This window comes from Polyodon spathula, chromosome 26, assembly GCF_017654505.1.
Source record: "Polyodon spathula isolate WHYD16114869_AA chromosome 26, ASM1765450v1, whole genome shotgun sequence".
Taxonomy (NCBI): Eukaryota; Metazoa; Chordata; class Actinopteri; order Acipenseriformes; family Polyodontidae; genus Polyodon; species Polyodon spathula.
The window spans coordinates 617,906-643,833 of record NC_054559.1 but is presented as its reverse complement, the minus strand read 5'-3'; the positions used below and the strand labels follow the sequence as shown (position 1 = coordinate 643,833).

Here is a 25,928-nt window from a genome sequence, read left to right as displayed (position 1 = left end):
CAGGTTATTTCACATGCTAGATTCAGCAGAGAATCGCTGCTCATACAAAATCAAAACAGCACAACTTTCATTTGTGTTCATTTTATTTGTAAAAACTTTGGGATTCAATACCAAGGCTTTATTTAAAAAAAATAATGCATACATATAAGAGAATGTTATCTTGAACAAGCAGATGAGCATACACTAATTTGTAAATAAATGAAATGACAAATATTACCTTGAACAAAGGAATGGTAGAAATAAGAGAAAGGGTTTTACAAAAAGAAATGTTGACGTTTTCAAAAACAAGAACAAAACGTGAGGCAGCAGATCAACAGACGTTTAAAAAAAAGCTGACTACAGTTCATGCATATAATTTGGTGTTTCTTCTAGAAATCCTGGGTTAATCACAATGTGCTCAGCATTGCTGTTTTGCACGGTTTTCAATTCTACAGTATTTAAAAACATTACAGACCCACTAGAGACAGTGCGCTCCTTTGCAGATCACCCTCCATGTACTCTCCAGTCCTCGCTATGCTCTGTCATGTGCAAAAGCAGCTTTCAACTGACTGCACGCGATATTGAAATACAATCACATCAGCTGAATAACAATTCTTATTCCAAGAGCACCACACTTTTCTTCCCGACTGCGTCAATGAAAAACATAATGAAACATTATATTTGTGTGTATACACACATTTTTATATATAAAATATTGCTTGGCAAATATCAGTTTTATTTTTTAATATACTTGGAACACACTTGGAAACATTGCTAAGGCTTTTACATATTAGTATTATTCATAGGCGTTATTAACCCTTTCATCCCCAGTACTGTTTCTCTACAGCAATGTGTAAATGCACCTTAACGCCATTAATGTTAGCTTATTTTCTTATGCCCAGTTATTGCTGTCAGCTGCGCTGGATAAAACCAAAGAACAACTGTCTGTTCTTGTGACTGCAAAACTAATCCAAGCCACCATCAGATTTTAACTCCACTTTTCATAAGTTTTACTTTGGGAAAAGATACCCAGAACTCCCCCCTCCAATGGCACTTATTACAAACACAAGTAGGTCTAGAATACTGTAGAAGCGTGTGATCACACTGTTAAAATGCATGTTTAGTGCTTGTTTAAGGTTCTGCCATTCATTTTAAATGAACCCCAAATCAGTGTTTTCATTGTATTAAGACATAAAAAAAAATGAAATGAAACTGTGAACCCATTCTGAAACACAAGTCCACACAGAAACAACAAGAGCAGTTCAGTGCTACTGAAACGGATGTGCAGTCTGTGGTCCCCAAAATCATCATCATGCTATTAATACAGCTATAAAGAGCTCATACACACAGTCTGCGCAGTGCATTCCTATAAAACAGCTTCATAACATTCCCACTGCTCACCCAGCTTTGCTTTATTTCACTCATCATCCAAACAGGAGTGACATTTCCTCACCACCGTTATGTCTGGCAATATGCACTGTTTAATAACATGTAGATTGATTTATTTAATTTTGCACATCCTCAGTCTTGTATTAATGACACTAATTACTGCATTTCCTTTTTCCTAGGATTGAACTTCAGCTGTGAAGTGGTTGAGTAGCTTGTTTTTAAAGATTCTGTTCAGATTCAGATTCAGAATCAGCAGCTCAATGCACCCCAATGTCTTCATCCTAAATATGTTGCTAATGGAACAGAGCCAGATTATCAGGAGCTGGAATCACAGTAGCAAACAGCATTATTAAAGCAGTGATAGTATCGGTACAGCTAGAACTATGAACACGGACCACCTGGTTATCAATGCTATAATCCCAGGGGCAAAACCTGCACAGTATAGACTTTATTCACATTAACACTCAAAGTAATTCCAGCATTGGCACATGCTATGTTGGCTATCTCATCACAGCGAAGATGAATTCACACGGTAAGGGCATGTCTAAGTAAGTCTGTCAGAAACATTAAAACAAACCCAATTCCAGCACCGCATTCAAATGTACTCAACCTTCCACCACAAACCCAATTCCAGCACCGCGTTCCAATGTGCTCAACCTTCCACCACAAACCCAATTCCAGCACCGCGTTCCAATGTGCTCAACAATCCACCACAAACCCAATTCCAGCACTGCGTTCCAATGTGCTCAACAATCCACCACAAACCCAATTCCAGCACTGCGTTCCAATGTGCTCAACAATCCACCACAAACCCAATTCCAGCACTGCGTTCCAATGTGCTCAACAATCCACCACAAACCCAATTCCAGCACTGCGTTCCAATGTGCTCAACAATCCACCACAAACCCAATTCCAGCACTGCGTTCCAATGTGCTCAACAATCCACCACAAACCCAATTCCAGCACTGCGTTCCAATGTGCTCAACAATCCACCACAAACCCAATTCCAGCACTGCGTTCCAATGTGCTCAACAATCCACCACAAACCCAATTCCAGCACTGCGTTCCAATGTGCTCAACAATCCACCACAAACCCAATTCCAGCACTGCGTTCCAATGTGCTCAACAATCCACCACAAACCCAATTCCAGCACTGCGTTCCAATGTGCTCAACAATCCACCACAAACCCAATTCCAGCACTGCGTTCCAATGTGCTCAACAATCCACCACAAACCCAATTCCAGCACTGTGTTCCAATGTGCTCAACAATCCACCACAAACCCAATTCCAGCACTGCGTTCCAATGTGCTCAACAATCCACCACAAACCCAATTCCAGCACTGTGTTCCAATGTGCTCAACAATCCACCATATAACCTTGGAATTGCTGCACCACCATAACAACAACAAAACACAAGCAGTAAACACCCTTTTATCCCTCAGTCTCACAGGCACTTCGCTTTATCCCAACAGTGAAGAAATGCTAAATTCTGATTTAAGTTATGTAATTATTAAATTATTCTTTAAAATAGAAGCTGCAAGCATATTATCAGGATCTGCTGTAAGGATACAATATGGGATAAGAGATCCTATTTAAAACTAAAATTTGCCAGTAGCTCTTTAGGCAACAATAACCCCTGTAGGAAAACCCTTACAAAAACAACAGAGAATATACAGTTTAACAGGAGTATTATGGCTGCACTGTCGCACACAGCCGCAGTACTTTCTTGGAATAGTTTCCACTCCCCACAAACACCTAACTGACTGAAAACATTTAGAAATATGTAGAACGTCAAAAACATGTATCTGCAAACACATGCTGTTTTAAGGCAACACACAAGTTTAAAAAAAAAATATATATATATTTTATATTATATTTTACAGTAATATTTCCGATGTTTCTGACTCTGCAACAGCTTACCAGCGGACAAAGAAACATGTTACAGTAAAATAAAATACTCTAAAGCGGGCAATATTCCCAGTGATTTCATGTATGTGGACTGGATTCACAAAAGGGTGACGTGTTGAAAATAAAATTCCCAGCAGGAGTCCTGTTTCAAGAGTTTGGTTTGGTTCATAACTTTGAGATACTACTGCATAGGGTTCTGCTTCTACATAAAAATAAGAGAATGGCATTCTCAACTCCTTGTGCACTATATAAGCAGGAGCCATGGCTGTGTTGCAGGTACATGCACGCGTGTGTGTGTGTGTGTGTGTGTGTGTGTGTGTGAGACAGTGCATATCTATTTAAATCGGTCACTCTCAGCGCATGCTTGTGCCCTGCCTCTTCTCCTGCTCGATGGACAGCACCAGCTCCTCCACCCACTTCATCTCGGAGGCCACCTGCTCGGCCAGCACCTCGAATCTGTTCTCCAGGTGGCCGAAGCGCCTCTTGAGTGCGTTGGCGGAGAGCAGGGCCGTGCGCACCTCCTCCTGGCTCTGCCTCCTCTGGGCCTCTGTGCGCTGCAGCTCCAGCCTGATCTGCCCCAGATCCCTCTCGATGCTCTCATTCTCCTCCTTGTACCAGCTTTCCTTCTCCTCGTAGATGGACAGCAGGGCGGCAATGTCTTCCTGGCAGGACAGCTTGTTCCTCTCCAGCTCTCGCAGCCCCTCTTCGGCCACTGCGATCTCCTCCAGCACCTTGGAGAAGCGCTCGAAGTTCACGTAGGTGTTGTTGGGAGGCATGCTGGAGTGAGACTTGATGGTGTACTCCTTCAGCCGTGTGGTCTTCAGCCGCCGCCGCTCCGGCTTCTTGTCGCTGTCCTCCTTGCGCACGTTCCGTCGCTTGATCACCTGCACAGAGAGACAGAGAGAGATTATATCATTATATTTATATTTCAGACACCTATTACCTCTGTTATAAATGCAATTACACCCTGTGCATCCTGTGTACAGTCCAGACTGCAATCTCTGTTTTTGTGTTAACATGTCTCTTATTATAACAGAAAGTTTCGCACAGTTTGATCAGCCATAATTCGGCTTTGCTTTGCAGTCCTCATGCCCAAACTGCACAAGATGACACCCTACATATTAGGTTACATCATTCTCTATTCTCTTTCCTGCTTAGCTCATTATTTACTAGGCTTACAAACTCATTTCCTAGTTTTGAAAATGGAAAATCAGAGTTTTGGAGGAAGACTGTGCTCCCTTACAGGTCATTTAAACCACTTTAGCAATTCAGGATTTTTTTTCAAAAGCAATTCCTTTTCATTATGATAAAAGTTTGGAGAAGACTGTGATGAGTCAAGGTAGTCATCATGTCCACTGCGTACAGCGTGACAGACAGACGCACAGGACCAGTGTTTAATGTATCCACTTATTGAATGAGGACCCTAAAAAGACTCCAGAAGGCCGTGCTTTATGCAGAGTTGACTGTTGGTAAAACTCAACTGCTGAAGAGACGAGGTTTAAGAGGTATGATGTAAACCTCACCTTAATCCATGGATGCTGCAGACTGTCCTCAATTGTCATTCTCTTCCTGAAAACAATGAAATATCATTTTAAAGCAAATTTTGAGTCTTGGGAGTGGCGGCTGAAGCTCCATGTAAGTGTGTAAAGATCTAATCTTATGTACAGTTTATGATCCATTTTCTGGTTGTACTGATAGCACCATAAATGTTCTCTACTTATCCACATGCAAAGAACAAATCAGTGGTTTCAATTTTACACACACATTATGATCTGCAGATCTTGATACACCCCCTACAGTGTGCACGTGTTGAAATCATCTATAGATTTTTTGCAGTTACGGGTGATCTGGCGCCAGTCAGCTCCTTACTTGGGGTCCTTGACCAGCAGTCTGCGGATGAAGTCCTTGGCTAGCTCGCTGGTGTGCATGAAGTATTCCTCGTCAAAGTCGTAGTTCACAGCAGAGATGTTTGTCAAGGTCTCCTGCTTCGTTTCTCCCAGGAATGGGGAGGCGCCGCTCAGCCTGAAACAACAAGGAGTCGCCACTCAGTTACAACACAAAACCATTTTTGGTCACACTCTATTATAAGGGCACATGTTGTTCACTTTGAGTGTTATACATGAAGACCTTTATAAACTAATGTGGCAGGCAGTGTTGTGACAGGGCCGCTACAGTTTCTGTTTCGGTGCGATGAGGTTAAAAGCTCTATAAATCATGAATGCAGACGAGCCCAGCTCTTCTGCTCTGTGGTTAAAACGCCTGCTAATAAAAACCTGATTTAATTTGCTCAACAGTACTACATTAACAACGTAAACCGATTTGCAATGTGTGATCGACTGGGAATTGATAATCCATAGCGCTCTGATGTTTGCACCCAAGGCTCAGGGATGTTCGTTAATACTTACAGGATATAGGTAATCACTCCAATACTCCTACAAGGAAATAGAAAGAAACCTGTCAAAATACTGCTTTACACTGCAGTAGCTTGAGAACACGCACATACCTCTACAATGCAACACACACATATACATTTAAAATGCAACACACACATATACATTTAACCCAATGTAAAAAACAATTCTAAAAATCACATGCACGAAGCCCAACGATGGAAACTCTGGGGAGTGCCAACAAGAACAAACACAAACTTTGTCAGTAAAGATAATAATTAGATCTGCATAACAGTAATGATTTGTAGACTGTCAGATCAGACTTTGTATAGAGATGGTGTGGCCTCATGGTTAGAAGCAGGACAATATAGGATTTACACTTTCCTACAGGTAGGGCCAAAGGGTTAGTATCACCTCGAATTTTAGGATTGAGACATAATAAAAAATAAAAAGAAACTATATAACATAATTTAGATCTTTTATTTAACATCATGTAATAAAAGAAAGTACTGGAAGCCATAATAGTGGTACAGTATTTGCTAGATTGAAAGATGAAGATTGCTAGATTGCTAGATGAAAAACTACAGAGAGGTATGCAATTCAATATGTTAACGTAATATTATTCGCCAGGTTTCATTCGGCTTTTTGAAACAAAATGAGTTCATTATATAGTAGGGTGATGCAAAACCTTTGGCCATAACTGTACAATAGATAACAAGCTGTACACTTCCCCTCAGAAATACCCCCGTATTACCAGGGAAAAGTGGTCTAGATGAAAGCAATGCGAGTTCTGAGATAAATCACTTCATTTAAAAGCTTCAAGAAACTTACCACATGTCTGCTTCCAATCCCAGAGGCTCATAGTTCACAATCTCTGGAGCTGCAGGATGGTGTGAAGATGGTTAGTGGGGACAAAACAACCTGCGTCATTCTACCACTGCAGCGACTCGTTCAAATCTGGTCTGGTACAATCATCACTCTTAATACAACTAAGGAGTCTCCTGAGCAAGAGTGTGTGATTAGAAGCCTTTTTATAACACAGTACAATACATAAAAACAGCCAGGTTTTTTTTTTTAATTAAGAGAACAAGGACTTACCTACAAACTCTGGGGTTCCGAAAATATTTTTGAACTCGTTGCCAGCCGTGATCTGATGCGCAATCCCAAAGTCAATGAGTTTGATTCGGGGACTGGGCACATTCTTATCCAGCAGCATGATGTTTTCAGGCTAAAGAAGACGTGCATAAAGCGGTAAGAAAAAAAAGACTAAAAAATACAATTTTCCTGTTCTTGTAGTTTCCAGACTTCGTTTGAACACGGTAAGTAAAGATGACCTGGCAGCAGATCAGCCAGTCTTTACCTCGTGTATGGAATGTTTGTAATCCCCTTGCTTTATTGGAATGTTTGCTTATGGTGTGGCTTTTTCACTGTTTAATGTACTTAGGACCCTAAACAAACTTGCAGTATAACTCGCAGTACACTACCAGGAGACCAGTTAAAAGATTAACATGAGGGAGCCACTGCCATAATTCCTTTTCTACATAACAAATTAAAAATGATTTAGTGGAAGCTGGTTCCTTCCACATCGATTCCCTGGCCAGGCTCCCCAGCAGGATAAGATGAATGGCCAGGGGCTGCGCAGTGGCTGCGCAGTGGCTCTCACCTTGAGGTCGAAGTGTGCGATGCTCTTGGAGTGCAGGTAGTGGACCCCGTCGAGGATCTGCTTCAGGAACTGGGTGGCCTCCTCCTCCGTCAGGGACTCTTTCTCAGCCAGGAAGTCGAAGAGCTCGCCCCCAGACACCAGCTCCAGGATCAGGATGACATCCGTCTTGTTCTCGAAGATGTCGTGCAGCGTGATGATGTTGGGATGCTGGATTTCCCGCAGGATGTTCACCTCGCGCTCGATCTCCTCCCGGCTCACACCCCTCCGGCTCGAGGACAGACGCCGCTTCTTGATGAACTTGCCCGCGTACTCGTTCCCCGTGCTCCTCTCACGGCACTTCCGAACGATGGCAAACTGACCGCTGAGAACAGAAGCCGAGAAATGATAAAGGGGTTATAGATAAAATTACATAGATATGTTTACATGGTTTTAAACAGCCCAGCATCAAGCCCTGGGCACCATAACAATTCTGTATTAAGAATATTAGTGAATTGATCAGGAGACACGATTTAAATGGTAAATATGAACAACTCCTATAAATAAACCTACAGACTCAGGTGTGACTTCTGCATGCTGTGATAAGAGCGATCAGTTCACAGCAGTTTTAACAGGAGCCTGATCATTCAAACTCCTTGAACATGGTAAATTCAATAATACACCTAAACAAAGAAGCACTGAAACCCAGGATTGTGTGCAGGGCTAGTGCGGGTTTCAAGCCTTTTGCATAGACAACCGCTTGTTTGGAAACTTGGTAAGGACATTCTTTTAAAAACTTTCTGGGGATATATTATGATGAATTGGTCATTTAGCAGACACTTCATCCAAAGCGACTTCCAGAGACTAGGGGGTGAACTCAAGATCACTACTGCCGCTGCTGAGTCACTTACAATAGAACCTCGGTTTAGGTCTCATCTGAAGGGTGTCCGTTAGCAAACTTAGATGTTTAGATGTGGATAGTGTACAGATCACCGTATCATATTACTTATAACTCTAGCACAGCTCTATTTTCAGTCGTGGCAGATGATGCTTATTATGCTGAAAAATCTCATTAGAACCAGACTGGACGCCATTACATAACCTGCTTACTCTTTCGAAACGCAACCTTCAGATCTTCAGCCAAGTGCATGCCAGAGAGAGGGACTAAACACATAGTCCAAGTGTGATGTCATACCTCACAGCAGATGGTGAAAGAGGATTTTTCCATATAAAGGTACTAATCTGGTTTGTGTTTACAACTATGAATGAGTAACTGTACAGACTGTTCCTTTTGAGCTTAAAACCCAGTCACTAAAAACCATTCCTTGTGTGACAGCGCTAAACTATTAATTTCATCAGTCTCTGATTGCCCAGCTCTGTTTAATCAATGCTATATGCTGCATAGACTGTACCCCTTGCTAGTTTATGGTGCATGAAGTAATCATTCTTGGTTCTGTTTCTCCAATACTGAGAGATCATTCTCGTTTATTTTTCAACTCTTTCAGCTGCTTTGGACGTTCAGTCAGTTTTCGGTAAAACCGAAATGAAAGTTTAAAACCGAACTGCTTTTGTAGAGACAAGGGGGTGTGACATACCATTATTACACATGTCATTTCTTTACATTCTGTTTTATACTGTGACAAATAAGCTCAATGCAGTGTTACTGCATCACTCACACCACTGTGTTATGCAATTAGACACAATGTAGAAAGAATTACATAATGCATTGTTACAAAGACCAGAAACAGGAAATAAACGACAGAGAGAGGTGGAGTTTGGTGGAGCTGAGCGAATGGCTTCGCTCAGCATTTAATAAATGAACAGACAGCCAGAAAATAAATGGTTGTAACAAACACAAAAACACAGGACACAGCACATTCGCCAAAACAAAAGAGACAAACAAAAAACTAACACTACACAAAACACGGTGAGCAGATATTTTAACTTTATGTTATTATTTTGTTATTTATTACCTCTGTCTCCAATCCCGTTCTCCACTCACCGAACACCCAAAACCCCGAGTGGGTGAAAACATACAGCTTTTATGCAGCTGAACCGTGACTCGATTGCAAATCAATCATTCAATTGGAGTCTCGGCACAACTGCACGTGAATTAATAAAGTGCAATTCCCCGTGCCCACATAGTATTACGTTTTACTTGCACGTGAAGTGCTGTGCAATCCTTGTGCCTAAATACAAATATACATTTTAAACACTCGTGTTACACAGACCTGTTTATATCCCATGTACCAATGACTATACACCAACATTAACACACAACATATAATACACACAGGGGCGGGCACTTTTCCACATGCATTAAGAAACATTCCACTTTTGTTTTTATTATTTTGCTGGTACACACATTGTTGACGTGGTCATTTGCAAAGGGGTTCAATCACAAGCAAAGCACGTCTGAGTAGAACTGCAGCTCGTGGTTTTTGAAATTCAAATTATTTATTAAGCACGTAGGCTTCAAAGTGACAGGTGTTTGACAGCATTTAAAATGGTTTCTGATGAAGAAACACTTCTAATTTAAAATATCACCTAGATTTAGGTCAGCAAAAATCTAAATCTCAAGCCTGTCACCAGATCCCCAGGAAACATATGCAGAGTTCTCATTTAGTCTGCTGGTTTATTACAACCTGTTGCTAGAATACATGACTCCATGGATAAGGCCCTTAAATGCACTCAACATGCCGACAACGTGGCGACAAAGTAATCAGACAAATACAACTCATTTCAACACATGCACAGTAAATGAAGCTCCCTCAATAAAAACAAACCGACCTGCTCACAGAAGCATCTCATTAAAGCAGCTTCCAGCTATCTGCCCACAGAATCCCTTCACTTCTCTTCCAGCTTCACAATGGTTCAGGGCCTCAACTAACCTGTTATTTTCTTTCAATACTTTTGCATTTGGCTGTTTTAGCTAGTTTAGCATCATTATTACATTTGTTATGAGGTCTACACAGAGCCATTTAACAGACGAGACAAACTCTACTTTCTTTTAACTCAAGAACTTCCAGCTTCAACTTACCACTTCTTGGGATGCTTTTTTTTTTTAACACAAGGTTTAGGTTGGGGTATGCAGCACCTTACGAATATAGATATATATATATATATATATATATTATATATATATTATATATATATATATTATTATATATATATATATATATTACACATATATATTTCAGATTGTAGCTGTTTGTGTGTATGTATCAAGTGTAAATCCGTGATCATTTAGAGTTTATCTCTATTATAATGCATAAGACGTTGCATATTCAGTCACCATTAATGTAATGATCTGTATTGTGGCTAATGTAATGTACACATCCTTGTTCGCTGCATTTATGCATGATACAACACGATCGCTTCTTTCCACAGTAACCGACTGCACTGTCAACACACGCCATTATTATGTAAGTATACAATAAGTACAGTACCAACAGTGTTGTAAAAAATAAGATTGCCATATTTACGTTATGTTGACTTCCGGGAATGCGGCGTTTACGTCACTGTTTACATTCTCGACAAGCACTTCGCCGCAATTTAGGCTTCCTTTTCAGCCACGTATGTGATCGCGCTTAGGCCCCCTAAAACCTCAACTGAGAACCGAGGTTGACTCAGTAAGTGTGAACGGGGTGATGGTAGCCTTTCAACATTTCAACACCTGCTCTCATTCCAGTAATAGAACACCACTGCTATATCTATATAGACTAGGTAGGGCTAACAGAGTAGAAATAACACATTGCACTGACAGATCTAGGTTAATCAAATGAAACCCTGTGTTTGAAAGAGTTCTGTGTCACCTGCCCAGCTCCTCGCCCATCTCGTAGTGCTCATCCACGCTCTCCTGTCTGAACGCAGCCATAGCTCCTGGTCACTCACTCACAGGGGTTCCAGCTGCAGCGCTCTCTGTGTTCAGCTCCTTTCAACAAACGAGCTGGAAAAACAGGGGCATGTGAAGAGAGTCAAACCCTGGACAGTCTGTTCAGTTAAGTGCCAGGCATTGGAGAGAGAGAGATGGGGGAGAGAGAGAGAGAGAGAGAGAGAGAGAGAGAGAGAGAGAGAGAGAGAGAGAGAGAGAGAGAGAGAGAGAGAGAGAGAAAACTCAACCCTGGCTACTTTTTTTTTTTTTGATTTTAGGTAAAATGTTAAAGAAAAAAAAATACATGAGAAGTCCTAAAAGGAATAAGCTGTAAAAATACGTGCAACATCTGGACATTTACTCTTCATTGTGCACCAGAAATGGCTTTTTGTATCTGTCATAACTGGTACAACATCAGACATGATACCAGTCTTGACAACACATCCCTGGTCGCTACTAATCAATGCTGTATGTAACTCACAAGTTCAGACCAGGACACGATGACTCACTGCCCCAACAGAGACAGTCACTCACTGTGAGGTCCTGGGGCTCATGGAAACAAATAATTCAAAACACTCAAAAAATATAAACTATTTACAGGACAGGATATTTAACCTCCCAATAACACATGACCCATTCACAGTCTATAACGACTGCTAAGAATGAGCTGAGTACTGTACCAACGCCGACAGTGCTGAGAACCAGTTACCATGCCATTCATCCCTGTGTCAAGAATTTACTGTCTCTCTTTAAAACGGGGTGAAAGAAAGATGCCTAGGTACATGTGAAACTAGGGCATTACAGTCTAAACGTGGCCTAAAAGATTAACCTTTGCCAAAAAGTCATGTCAAATGTAGTCCTGCTGTTTTACAGTACTGTATAGTGGAAGGCTAATTTATTTAATATTCAATCAGACTTTCCCCATGCACACATAGCTTTACTAACAGTATATAAATGAATGGGGTGGTTACTTATAGCTGCAAAATATTAAACAAAGTGTAAACACTTTCCAAATTAAACTACTGTGTGTATAGACAACTTTAAACGTGTGAGGTCTGAGGACACCAGCGAAAAGTAATACGGTTCAGACCATAGACATAAGACCGCACACACTAATTTGTTTATCTGTCGGGTCACTTGGTCACAGATGTCTACGTCACTGGCCTGCCCTCTGCATTCATGGCATTCCCTTTAATAATTTATGAATGCCTTGTCCCCTACGTCATGCACTTCTCTAGCGAGGAAGTCGTCTTAATGAGATCCCGTAAAGCACACACACACAGACAATACAATCTGTAATAAAATCAGCAGGTCGCTTTTTGATATTTTTAAAAGGGTCACCAGTATGTACTGCATTCTGTGTTGCATGACCGAAACCTAGGAATACAACGACATTCTTACAGTAAATTTTCACCTCCAAATTATAATATGTCCTCGAATTTTAACCAAAGGCTAAAAGGTTAGTATTTTGACAGTTACTTCTGAAGGGTTTATTGTTTTACACGAATAAGGAAATGCCTTACAACTTTTGCGATTTGATTCTGGCGTAGAACAAGCTGAATGCAATTCATCGTCACAGCAACAAACTGAAGACGCTACGGCAGTGTTGTTTGTTTAATTGTTATTATTATTTCATGTGTGTACGTTTATAAAATAAGAAGAATATTTATTACCGTTTCAAAGGTACTCACTTTTCTTCACGACTTGTTCATCCCTTGCCTTTCCTTTCCTCTGTAAACGCTCAACAAAATTTCAACACCCCCTCAGGTTAGGGGAAAAACGTCATTCCCGAGTTCATCCACCCCTCCCCCAGCTCAACACACACTTTCTATTACTGCCTCTTTTCAATTGTATGTGCTGCCCACAGGAACAGCGAGCTGATTGGGTGGCGCGTTGAAAAGAGTGTACTCTGAATGGTCACCGGGCATGTCGATCAACTGATTAAAGGGACCGAAAAGTGCATTTGTGTTTAAACTCGGGAATATTTCTCGGTTCGCTCATAAAAAATAAATAAATAAATAAATAAACAAACAGTCAAATCTAAACGGCTTGAACATATGTGATGCAGTATTAAAGGCGCGATTAACGTTGGTCCCCATTAGTCTGGTGACGAATATCTTTGCCTGTTTTGGATTTTTTCATTCTTTGGACATTAAGATATTTCATATTAGTATTATACAGCGATGTTACTTCCAGTGCTATCGGTCCAGGTTACATCACGTGATGTAGAAACCTGGAAGCAATATCATTGGTTTAAAACTACGTGTTCTTGAAATAGGGATATGCTCAATTATATACATTACCACAATATAGCTTATGCATACTTTCTATACAAAGTGTAACACTGAACTTGATTATGGGACACTTTAAAACAATCACCTATCGATGTGGACTATAAAAGTTAAGTCTAAAACAATTTTTTGTGATTTTTATAAGCAGCACAAGAAAGTGCGTCTAAGGATACTGCACCTATAACCAATAAACTGCTACTGCTAATAATTTCAGTTATACTTGTTCGTATGTACATAACATGTAAATAGATTTTAACAAAAATATAGCATATCTAAAAACACATCGATGTCCTATGAGTTTTTTTGAAACTCTGGGATGATCATAAACATTTATACAATTATTATTATTATTATTATTATTATTATTATTATTATTATTATTATTATTATTATTATTATTATTATTAATGTTTTTTGGCCGCTATTTGTTTTGTCGTGATGCTCTGACTCCATTCACAGGACTCTCTTGCTCGCTTCCACTAGGTCTCGTTGTCTCTGGAGGACTATCCAAGATGTCGGCGCCCATGGAGGTAGTGGTCTGCTCGGATTCGGCCGGCCAGCTCTGGAACTGCGCGGTTTTCGAGCTTCATTCCGGGACCAACCTGCTCTCATACCGGGGAGGCAACACCTCGGCTCGGGGTCTCGCTATCCTGAACGGGGAACACCTTCTCGGAGCCCAACTCGGCAAGAACTACATCAACGTATGGGAGATCCAGAGAAAGGTACGGGTGCAGTTACACAGCACAGGCCGAGCACAGCAAGCCGGCGAGGAGAGGAACGACACAACTCTAATTGAGAAGCAGAGAACAAAGAAAAACTGAAAGTTGCACTCTCAAGTTTTCGGTTCCGTGCTCCAGTCCATTCTGCCTTCTCAATGACTCTTCTAAGAAGGATAGGGACCGTAGGGTTTTGAGTGTGTATACATTTACATTTACCTATAGTTCATAATTCAGATATATATATACAAAAACGTCGGTATTGGCGTTTAGAAGGGAGGCAAATGTAAGACAACAAACAGATCAGACACATTAAAGGACATTAAAACCTAAGAGCACGTGTGAAATATGCAAATACATTTGTAAAGGTAAAAGGGAAACCACAAATAGAGAAAATAAATATCCAGTCTTAGGAAGCCCATCCTGCAAACATAGCAACCTTGTTTATGGTATGTTTGGCAAAAATGTCACAAAATCAAATACGCAGCAAATGCGCCAATAGTTAAACGTGAATGACATACAATTTGTAGTTTTAGAAGAAATGCAAGCAGACGATGTTCAATACAGAGGAATACAATGGAAATAAACTCAACACAATGATACCTGAAGATTTAAATAGAAATGAATATTAGATCATTACATCATCTTTAACTATGCAGTCCCAAATACATTATTTAAATAGAAACAAGTGAGTGTAGTTGCCTTGGCATCAAAAGCCTGTAAGTACCTCACTCTTTGTTTTTAAACACACCTTCCCTTGAGAAAGATATGTTAAACATACAGAAAATGTTGAAGTTGGCTTTTTTTGAGCAAAAATAATATTTATGTTTAGATTTTATTATTTATGGTTATTGTGTTTTAAGTTTTATTTTCAAATGAACATTAAACCCAAGCACACCCTACATTTCTTTGCTAATAAATGCATTCAAATAAACAAAGGCGGAAAATACGGGTTGGCAAACAAAATTGCTAAAATAATAAGCAATGTATTTGTAACATTATAAGAAACATCACAGATTTCAGTGTGATGGAAGGTGGTCTGTTGTGACTTGCATCACATCACCTAGAACAGCATCTCATTAAGATACACTCAGCTCAGCGAAGGGTCATTTGTTAGGTTGCCCTAAATTGAGTTTATTGAGGACAGTCACTGCAGTTATGCGCTAAACGTATTAACAGCTGGATGTAGAAAGCTGTCTTTCACTGGCAAAACACCCACAATACCAGTTTCAGAATTCAAATACTTTTGGTGATACATATTGACTTTATGACTCCAATAAATCATGGTTTGATTAACACTAATCTTGGATTATCTAATGTTATTTTAGATAGGGGAATCCAAGATTAGTACTAACAAGGGTTTGTGAAACCAGCTGATGGCGATACTAAACTCTTTAATAAATGGTGACTAAAACTAACAGAATATCTACTGGTAGCAGCCTTTGTAGGATTATTTATTATTACCTGTACAAATTCTACTGTCAGTAAGGGGCCCAAAAAAGACTATTGCTAAGCACCACATTACTGGATCCTCAGCTAATGTATTGTTGCACCACTATTTCATTGTAGATATAACTTGTTGTAATCCTAATTTGCTGCATCCTATTTCATATTGTATTTTATTAGTATTATTGCAGTAACTGTGAACTATACTGTATTTAAATATTCAGCTTGCATTAGAACCTTGTATTGCCCTCTAATACCTGTAAGTCACCTTGGATAAAGGTGTCTGCCAAATAAATAATAATAAGTTTACTGTCAGGACAAATCTTTTATATTGTATTGGTCTTTCGAGAAAGTGAAATGGATGGTTCTATTAAGAATTTGGTTTGTGTGGCCGTTGAATCAGCAGACATAGTGCCAGTAAACATTTTCCTGATCGTAACATCTGCCTTTTACTTACCTGTTTACTTATTTTTTTAACTTGACTTAATTTTTTAAAACATTGATTGAATTAGTATTCTGTCTTGCCTGGTAAGGTGATGGTGGTATAGGTGAACAGAAGGGTAAGGGTTTAGAATATCCAGCAGAATGTATACCGCACTTTGAGTCTTCAAAATTAAGTGCTTCAGATGGTACTTGTGTTGAATAATTTATATATTTAATGTGAAACCAATACCTCTAAAGAATGAACGTTGATTTGCTTATTAATGGTAGTAACTGGTCATTTTTTTGCTGTCACAAAATGCAGCCTTGAACAATTATTATAGATTCTACACCCTTTATTCCAATTGAGCTTCTGTAAAGATTTGATTCCACTATGTAACACAATTTTTGTTCCTGGGTAGTAAGTTTTATTTCCTAATTGCTTATGCCTCAAAAGTATAGCAAATGGCTATTATTCCCCACAAACTTTGCTTTTGTGACCAGAACAGTGATATTTTGAAATTTACCTAATTCCAATGAGAAAATGGGCGAATGTCTTTTCGTTCGCATAGTCAGAAAAAAACAACATATGAATCCAAATTAACATGTATTTATACTAAAGTAATACATAAATGACGACAAAAGATTTAGAAGTGAGTAGTTTTCGAGATTTACGATTATACTGTAAATCACTTTCATGAATCAGCCCCCAAATGTAGTCTTCCATCATGTTCTCGTTATACTGTCCTTGGTAGCGGCATTCAAAGTCCAGTATATCCTGGTGGAAGCGCTCGCCTTGCTCCTCTGAGTACGCTCCCATGTTCTCCTTGAATTTATCAAGATGAGCATCAAGGGTATGGACTTTGAGGGACATCCTACAGCCCATTGTGCCGTAGTTCTTCACCAGAGTCTCAACCAGCTCCACATAGTTTTCGGCCTTGTGATTGCCCAGGAAGCCCCGAACCACTGCGACAAAGCTGTTCCAAGCGGCTTTCTCCTTACTAGTTAGCTTCTTGGGGAATTCATTGCACTCCAGGATCTTCTTTATCTGTGGTCCGACGAAGACACCGGCTTTGACCTTTGCCTCAGACAGCTTAGGGAAGAAGTCTTGAAGGTACTTGAAGGCTGACGACTCCTTATCTAGAGCTCTGACAAATTGTTTCATAAGGCCCAGTTTGATGTGCAGTGGTGGCATCAGCACCTTCCGGGGGTCCACCAGTGGCTCCCACTTGACGTTGTTCCCCCCCACAGAGAACTCGGTCCGCTGTGGCCAGTCCCGCCTGTGGTAGTGCGCCTTGGTGTCCCTGCTGTCCCAAAGGCAAAGATAGCAGGGAAACATGGTAAAACCGCCTTGGAGACCCATCAGGAATGCCACCATATTGAAGTCTCCTATGATCTCCCAGCCATACTCATCATACTTCAAGGCGTCCAGCAAGGTCTTGATGCTGTTGTAATCCTCTTTGAGGTGCACCGAGTGAGCCAGGGGAAGAGACGGGTACTTGTTACCATTATGGAGCAGCACGGCTTTGAGGCTCCTGGATGAGCTGTCAATGAAGAGGCGCCACTCATTCTGGTTACAGGCGATTCCGATTGCCTCGAACAGACTGGTCACATTGTGGCAGAAGCAGAGCCCATCTTGACGGGTGAAGAAGCTGGAAAAAGGTTGGTGACGCTTCCTCTGATCTGCGACTTGCACACTTTCATCCAACAAGTTCCACTGAGCCTAGACGTCAAAAGCTCGGCATTGGACTTGGTGAGACCAAGATCTCTAATCAAGTCGTTGAGGTCTTTTTGGTTGGGGTAGTATGGGTTTCTCTCCTCAGCTCCACCTCTGAAATTGTCATCTGGATCTACGTCTTCCTCGCTCTCTGACTTGCTGCTCTCTTCTAAAGACGGCTGCTCTCTCTCCGGAGGAGTGGGTACGGGGAGCTCATGGCAGTGTGGCACCGGGGCGATGGATGAAGGAAGGTCCGGATACGTGATAGCAGGTGCATTCTTGCCAGTCCGACGTTTGGAAGGGTCCACCATGCAGAAGTAGCAGTTGCTTGAGTGGTCAGTGGGTTCCCGCCAAATTCTTGGGATAGCGAACTTCATGACTCTCTTTTCCGCTCTGTACCATCCTACAAAAATACATTTATTTCACCCATGACTAATGTGTAAGAGATTCTCGCAACATTTTTCATATATGATATATTTTTTCAATAATATTGAAAATTGTAAAACATTTTAAAATTAAAAACTTTTACAATTTTAAAAATTTTAACAAATTTTATAACATAAAATTCCGAGCAACAATTGTCCATCTTACCTTCCAGAGTTTTTTTGCAGTGCTCGCAGGTGAAATGAGGTGCCCAGGGTTTGTCTTGATCCCCGACAGGCATGCCGAAATATGCCTTGTAGGCCTCATACATCTTAGCAGATGCTTCCACAGAGTACTTTTTTGCTCTTGTCTTGATAAATTGGCCGCAGACGTAGCAAAATGCGTCTGCCGGATGCTTGCAGCCTCTTGATGCCATCTCAGAAAAATGCAGATATGTATCCACTTAGGCAGCTGGAACTAAACTGAACTGGTGGGCTTAAGGCCCCTGTATTTATACTACTATTTATATTACTGGAAAGTTCTAGAAGTTACTCCAAGTTTACTCAGCACTGAATCTATCTGGAATGTTCTGGAAAATAGGTAAATTTCAAAATATCACTGTCCTGGTCACAAAAGCAAAGTTTGTGGGGAATAATAGCCATTTTCTATACTTTTGAGGCATAAGCAATTAGGAAATAACTCTTACTACCCAGGAACCAAAAAAAAAAAAAAAAAAAAATTGTTACACAGTGTTCTCATTTTCCACAAGAAGCTTTCCTATGGATACATTGTTGTTTAATTAAATCCATGGAGCATTAGAATGGTGTGACATCACAACTGAGTGAACATTCTCAAAATGTATGAAGTGGTGCCATCTGCTGGATGAAAGTGTATTTACTCCTGCTTGTTTTACCCCTTGTTATAGGATCAACTGCAGCAGAAGATTGTGTGCCCTGGGATTGTGACCTGCCTGACTGGCTCCCCCAATGGCCTGTACCTGCTGGCTGGGATTGCAGAGAGCATCTACCTGTGGGAGGTAAGGCCCTGGCTGGATAAATGTATTTTTGGTGAAACTGTTTGTTATTTGATGGAGTAAGATAAGTTGTACTGCCAACACTTCATGCATGATAAAATATAGCATAGGAAACTTAACATGGTACAGTTATACAGACAGTGACAAACAGACACCCTCCACACAGCATATTGTTTGTGTATAAGTGTTCGCTGGCTACCTCTGATCATGCTGAGAGAGTATTTCTCAGGCACACTGTCAATCCTGTGAGTGAAGAGTGGCATATACAGACTACAAGAACAAATACTCTCTGGATCATAATTAGAGGTAGCCAAACACTTCTAAACTATATAAAGCAATCGGAATTCAATCAAAGTAAAAAGTAGACACAGAGTTAATAGTAAAGTATTGAATCTGTTTATATGTATATGAACGTGTTGTGATTTAACATTTAGAATGCACCAGAGTGTGAGATCCTCAGTCGTATATGCTAATATTATAAATCACAGTTTTAGTTTGGAGTTTAATCATTTTGTGATATGTCAGCCAGATATTACAGCAGCTGTTGAGAGGTCCAATCTGCAACTCATGTCCTAATTGAACATGGGGCTGGTAATATTCAACAATGATCCATGCATTGAAAACACTTTCATATTCAAAATCACGTGTCAAAATAATTCAAATGCAGCCTAAAACATGCATGTTCATATTATTACATATAGTTATAAAGTCTTTGCATTGAGTACATCGCGCAAGCCTAGTCTGAAACATGGATTGCAGTGAGGGACTGAGCTGTGCTTTGTGCAGGTCTCGACTGGCAGCCTGCTGGCGGTGCTCAACAGACACTACCAGGATCTGACCTGCCTGCGCTTCACTGATGACAGCAGCCACTTCATCTCAGGAGGCAAAGACAACCTGGCCCTGGTGTGGAGCATCTGCAGGTATGAAGGAGAGCACTGTCCTTAGTCAGCCTGTGCAGGGTTGCAAACCTCCGAGGCCTGCATCCAGTCCTGGCTTTCAGAACGTCCCTTGATATCTATGATTAAAATGACCACGAGCAAGGAATCTGCGCAATCAGGCCCCTGTTCAACTTGTTCTGAACTAATCAACTTATCACAACATGAATAAATCACACTGAATCTGCAGGTTTACCAATGGGAGTTCCTTTCCAGAATATCAGGTTCGGGGGATATATTGGGGTGTCTGTCTCTCTATCTGTCTGTCTGCCTGTATGCATATATCTAGAAAACCCATATCCAGTTGTGATGGAATTTGGTAGTAACGTTGTTTACCATTAGTTATTGAGAATGAGTTTCAGGGGATACAGGAGTGCCAGTCTGTCTGTACGTCGTCCATCTCTATGTTGCAGAATCAACTGTACAATATCTGCAGATGCAAATCAAATTTGTTATTTATTCTATAAAGTGATGACATTTATAAATAGGACTTGTAAAAGATTCAAGTAAAATCTGGTTGCTGGTTAGATTGTAGACCACAGATAGTTTCAAAGGCAATAACGCGTTTTCAACAGTAGGTGGCAGTCTAAGCACACTAGAGCCTTGACATTTACTAAGCTGGGCTTGAATTCAGAGCTCTGAAAGTGACACTTCTTAATATCATGGTGTCCCTAAAGAGAACAGTCCCCTTTTTTCAGTTTTTTTTTAAATAAGCAAGTCACCCCAGAAGTGCAATGGCACTTCAACTGTTATGACTTTTACCTTTGCAGAAACCTATTGGTGTAAAATTAAGAAAATCAATCCCACTAATTGATTCTGTATTGGCTGTTCAGATCTGGAGTCACGGCACACTACTTGACACTGACTGGTCATAATGTTGCACAAATCTTCATTCCTTGCCTCATATAGATGTTTCAGACTGCAACTGGCTATGATCTGAAATCTCTCGGTTTATGAGGACCTTCTCAGTGTGCCTGCACGGGTTCTCACATTCACCAGTGATTTGGCTAGTCAGAGTGCCAAGCTCATTGATGTCTCTAGTCTTGCTGTCACCGTTGTTCCTGGGTGTGCAGTGCTTTTTCATGCCCTCTGCAGGCCTAGTCTGGTTGGATCTGTATTGCACACTTGCAGGTTCAGTCTGACGGAATGGGCTGGGCTCTGCCTGCTTGTTTTGTGAAGTCTCCCTGGAGTGCATGGAGCCTGACTTTCAAGGGTCAAGCATGCCAGTAATTATTTAAGCTCCTGGATCTCTGCTTTCTGGCTGTCCGGCAGGGGGTTATGGCACATCTTTATCCAGGGAAAACCGGGATTAACCTGTCCACAAAGGGATTGAACGTTACTTTACCTGCATACTTCACTGTGGACATAATGGAGGTGGACTTACATATGTCTGTGCAAATGTCTTGCAGTTTTACATATATCTACATATATCCATGAGTGATGAAACTTACAAATGACCTTCTTTAACACAAGTTATTAGGTGTATCGTAATCTTGGTGGGGGGGTGGGAGATAATACTAGAGCTAATACAAGATATACAATACAATCTTGGTTAGCACTCATTTAAAAGGCCAGTGATGTGTTTGTAGGATTTTTAAACTTTTTTTTGGTTTTTAAGAGGGCAGGGGGAGGGGTAATGATGCTGTTGCTAGTGCTTTAACAGTAAGTAACCCTATTTTAAAGCCATGGTTCTTGATGTTAAACCAGAAGTTTTAGTGGGTTGAGTGGTACATTGCAGAGTTCCACTTTTTGAAGCCTGATTAGTGATCTAGCTGACAGCCCTCATTCATCCAAGCTTCAAAGTGTTGCAGCAGCTGAATTTTCTTTTTCCTTTCGCTGATTCTTTGAACACTGAAACCACAAGAGCCAAACCTGCCTGAAAAATAGATAAACCGATAAGCACAAACATATACGTCCTCTATTTATCTACCCATAAAGTTCACAGCTTTAATTTCGGTGTTATTCCCCTGAGTAGCATACCTGTTTGATTACATGTTTTAACAGTGGAGTGGAAATATCAAGGCTCTTGGTCTATAATCCATCTTCAGTTGTCAACCCAGTGGAGCAGAGCTGATCCTTTGAGAAGAGTGGTGAAAGATATGCCTGAGGCTTGCTGAATCATCTGGGAGAATCAGTGATAAATTCAGAAGTTGATCACCATGACCTGGTTTGACATCCAGATGGATAGATGCCTTCACATATAAAGATAAGCAGGCTTAATTTACACAACGATATGATCTGTTATACATCCCCCGCCACGGCTGTAAATTTCATCTGATGAAAATGTTGGTGACCATGACATGGAGCAACAGCTCGCTCTTTACATCGATTGCAGACAATGCAAACTGCAACAGCAAGGGTTCTTGCCGGTACTAAGTGGACAGAACACATTACTCCGGTCCTTCAGCGTTTACATTGGCTTCCTATCCAGTCCTGTGTTTCTTTTAAAATATTGCTGTTGACCTACAAGGCTTTGCACAGTCAAGGTCCTAGTTATATAATGGACCTTCTTAGCCCTTACATCCCTGGGAGGCAGGCTAGAGTCTGTAATTCTGGACTGTTAAAATGCTTGCTTCCAAAATGTGTTGCACTCGGAGGGTGTAGTTTTAGCTGTGTCGCTCATTTTCTTTGGAACTCACTACTAACCTTTATTAGAGAATCCACAACAGCAGTCAAATTTAAAAAAAAAAACCCTTAAGACACACTTATTTTCCACTGTGTTTTCTTAAACTCTTTCTCTGCTGCAGTCTGCAGTGTTTTTTTTATAATATACTGTACTTTTATGATCAATTTTATTTTTATGTTTACCTATTTTATTGTATTTTATTTATACATTTATAGAATTTAATGGATTGCTGTTTGTTTTGTACAGCACCTTGAGACGCCTAGGTGTGAAAGGTGCTATAATAAATTAAATAACTTCTTCTTCTTCTAGTAGAAGAAGTAGCAGTGGAATATTTAACCACAGTCCGATAAGCAATTCTCCAGATTATTACAAAAATGTAAGTGTGATATACCGATGGCTTTATAAACAGAGCTACAGAAACTCTAGAATCTGGTATTTTCAATGACATGAGCTAATCTTTGCCAAGTTTCATGACAAGTGGATAAGTAGTTCTCAAGCTGTAGGCAAACATGTATGTGTGGCACCTCCACTGTGTCCTCTTTGCAGAGGATTTCATCAACCGCGGGGAAAGAAGGTTTAACAAGCTTCGAGAGAAATGAACAAGCGGCCTGCTCTGTATTCACAAAACTCTACTGGCACATGTGCGGAGGGGATGTGACTTTACTTAATTTGCTGCTGTTCATTTATTTGTAGAATAATGCCAGTTATTGATTGACTATCAAATTGCTGAGTGCGTATAGTAGTGTGCAAGTTTATGAGAACACTGCTTCTGTTTTGATTCGTTGTGAATATGAAATCAAACCACTGGAACTGAAAATCATGGAAAATGGTCAAAAAATAGGCAAATTAGTGATTGTCTAATTCAACTGATGAGTTTAATAGGTCACACATGCAGTTCATTTACAATAGTAAGAGAAAAGGAACACATGGTCACAAACGATAAAATGCAGACTTTTTTTTAGAAGTTGTTTAAGATGCTTAATTAAAGCACAAAGTGGTCTAACATTTTCACACGAGTGCCTATTGTTTCTATATAGCTGATTACTGACAGAGAACTGAAATTCTCACACTCTGAGGTTTTCATGCAGGTAGGGTATATAAAGGATATAAGTGACACATCTTGAGGTGTTGTAATAGCGTTGCACAATACTGCATGTGTATGTACACTGTATTGAATATGTTTGCCTGTAAATGGTAAACATATCGTACGGCCAGAAAAAAACGGATGAAATCACATCATCTGAGACGCTCTCATGTGTATCTGCTTCACTGCAATCTCTTAGCTTCATGTTGCTTTCCCAAAGTTAGACAGGATTTGATTGCAATTAATATTACATATAGACTGCTGCAGGCTATTGCGTCATGACATGTGTATTGTGATGCATATTGCGTCATGACCTGTGTATCATGACTGTAGTGTATTATTAGATCCCTACTTTACGTGTGTACTAAACCCTATTTGAATCCAGGTGAAAGGCTAGCCCCCTCTTCCATTCCTAATTAAACCCAGAGACGGCACCCCGCCAACCAACCAGCCATCTTCCTCCAGCTTCATGGGAATGAAATAAAACAAACCTCCCTGGAGCTTGTCCAACCATTCAGTAAGATTTGACAAGAAAAAAAAAATACTAGATTATAAGGTCACATTTATGTAACTAATAAGCTTAGCATTTGCCAAATGGTACTACTTAATAAACCACACTTAATTAGATGATTTTTATTTTAATCAAATTAATTTGATATTTTTATTTGTTTCCATATCCTGAGTAAATCATGCAGGGAATTCCAACTTTTCCTCTGGAACTTTTAGCAGGGGAACATTTTGACAAGTTCCCACTCCCTTCTGTGACAGTGCTGGTGCTCTGATTGAAGTGAGTGCTGTATTGTGAGAACAGCATTGGGGCACGATCTGGAGCCACTGCGATGCTTAGCAGAGACAGTCTCTCTCGCTCTCGCTCTCGCTCTCGCTCTCTCTCTCTCGCCTGAGTAAAAGTTGATATGCCTTCCCATGATGTATGGTGAATAAAAATATCAAAACAGTCACTTCAAAATATATTGTGTGATACGGACAACATGGGCTAGAACAAAGATAAAGCAATGAGTTTCTTGTGAACACTGTGCCGGGGGTTTGTAGTGCTTTAACTTGTATAAAATGTACAGCTGAAAGTACACTGTTACTGAGTACTGCTTAAAAAGAATGGTGTGCAGGATCTAGTTTGAATATAAGATGTTAAAAAACAACACAAGCAAAGGTTTACTTAATATTCTTAGTCAGCCTCTCTCTGTGTCTAGCTGTTGAATAAACCAGTGCCCTTAGCTTAGTAATTAACCCGAAAAGGATAAAGTGGATTTGAGGGGAAAAGCAGGGCTTAATATCATTGCTTTGTCAAACCTCCCTGGACCAGAAATTGGAATGTGATGGTAATGAAAACAAAGGGGGAGGGGGGGACGGGGGGGGGATACATGAATGAGTTTGTTACTAATGTGATTGCCTGGAACCAAATGTGAGAGCTGATCAGGAAAGGATTTGTATTTATTTGTATTATTATTAGGGTCCAGTCCCAAAAAGATGCAATAAGAAAATGAAGAAAATAATTTAAACATTAGATGAACTGTATTGAAAATGTATTTATTTTGAGCTGACTTCCTAGTCACTCAGCTCTAACCATTAGACCACACTGCCTCCCTCCAAATCCCTTCGCTCCAGCCACTAAACCACACTGCCTCCCTCCTGTGGCCTTCAGCTCTGACACTAAACCATACTGTCTCCTTCAGCTCTAGCTATTAGACCACTCAGCCTCCCTCCTAGTTCCTCATCCTCTAACCACTAGGTCTCACTGCCTCCCTCCCCAGTCCCTCACCTCTAACCAATAGGCCACACTGCCTCCCTCCCCAGTCCCTCACCTCTAACCACTAGGCCACACTGCCTCCCTCCCCAGTCCCTCACCTCTAACCACTAGGCCACACTGCCTCCCTCCCCAGTCCCTCACCTCTAACCACTAGGTCTCACTGCCTCCCTCCCCAGTCCCTCACCTCTAACCACTAGGCCACACTGCCTCCCTCCCCAGTCCCTCACCTCTAACCAGTAGGTCATACTCTGACCTTTGCATACAGTCTTCTAAGTAACTGTGTCCCGGTGGGTTTCTATCCTCCCTCTGCAACTCCCTCGTGCTCTCTGATCTCATTCTCTCACACATTGGA

General features: G+C 40.6%; 2 protein-coding genes across 5 annotated transcripts in view; one reads left to right on the top strand and one right to left on the bottom strand.

Moving 5' to 3' along the window:
* Positions 1-129: 129 nt before the first annotated feature.
* On the bottom strand, positions 130-12,980 carry LOC121300907 (death-associated protein kinase 3-like). Of its 3 annotated transcripts, XR_005947573.1 has the most exons (10): positions 12,854-12,970; positions 11,122-11,255; positions 7,331-7,691; positions 6,766-6,895; positions 6,499-6,547; positions 5,683-5,709; positions 5,147-5,299; positions 4,801-4,846; positions 2,026-4,161; positions 130-1,978 (listed from the first exon to the last, which is right to left on the bottom strand). XR_005947573.1 is itself a non-coding variant. In XM_041229886.1 (9 exons), exons 2-9 carry the CDS (start codon positions 11,181-11,183, stop codon positions 3,631-3,633), a joined length of 1,359 nt encoding a protein of 452 aa, XP_041085820.1. In that variant the 5' UTR covers positions 11,184-11,255; positions 12,872-12,980; the 3' UTR covers positions 130-3,630. The 3 variants fall into 3 exon arrangements, 2 of the variants coding, with proteins under 2 accessions (XP_041085820.1, XP_041085819.1); XM_041229886.1 differs by having other exon boundaries at positions 130-4,161; positions 12,872-12,980; XM_041229885.1 differs by having other exon boundaries at positions 130-4,161.
* The window catches only part of LOC121300908 (WD repeat-containing protein 18-like), a 53,698-nt gene continuing 39,208 nt past the window's right edge, over positions 11,439-25,928 (top strand). Inside the window, exons 1-4 of one of the 2 annotated variants that reach the window (XM_041229888.1) lie at positions 11,439-12,639; positions 13,955-14,193; positions 19,059-19,169; positions 19,953-20,086. In XM_041229888.1, coding sequence (XP_041085822.1) covers positions 12,609-12,639; positions 13,955-14,193; positions 19,059-19,169; positions 19,953-20,086 — 515 coding nt within the window. In that variant the 5' untranslated portion in view covers positions 11,439-12,608. Of the gene's footprint in view, positions 12,640-13,436; positions 13,581-13,954; positions 14,194-19,058; positions 19,170-19,952; positions 20,087-25,928 lie in introns of those variants that run through there. The other variant, XM_041229889.1, reaches the window with a different exon arrangement.

Coding starts and splice junctions, on each gene's coding strand:
- LOC121300907 (XM_041229886.1), bottom strand. CDS start 11,183: ATGGCTGCGTTCAGACAGGAGAGCGTGGATGAGCACTACGAGATGGGC. Junction 7,692..11,121: donor ATGGGCGAGGAGCTGGGCAG/GTGACACAGAAC, acceptor TTCTGTTCTCAG/CGGTCAGTTTGCCATCGTTC. Junction 6,896..7,330: donor TCGCACACTTCGACCTCAAG/GTGAGAGCCACT, acceptor CGTCTTCTTTAG/CCTGAAAACATCATGCTGCT.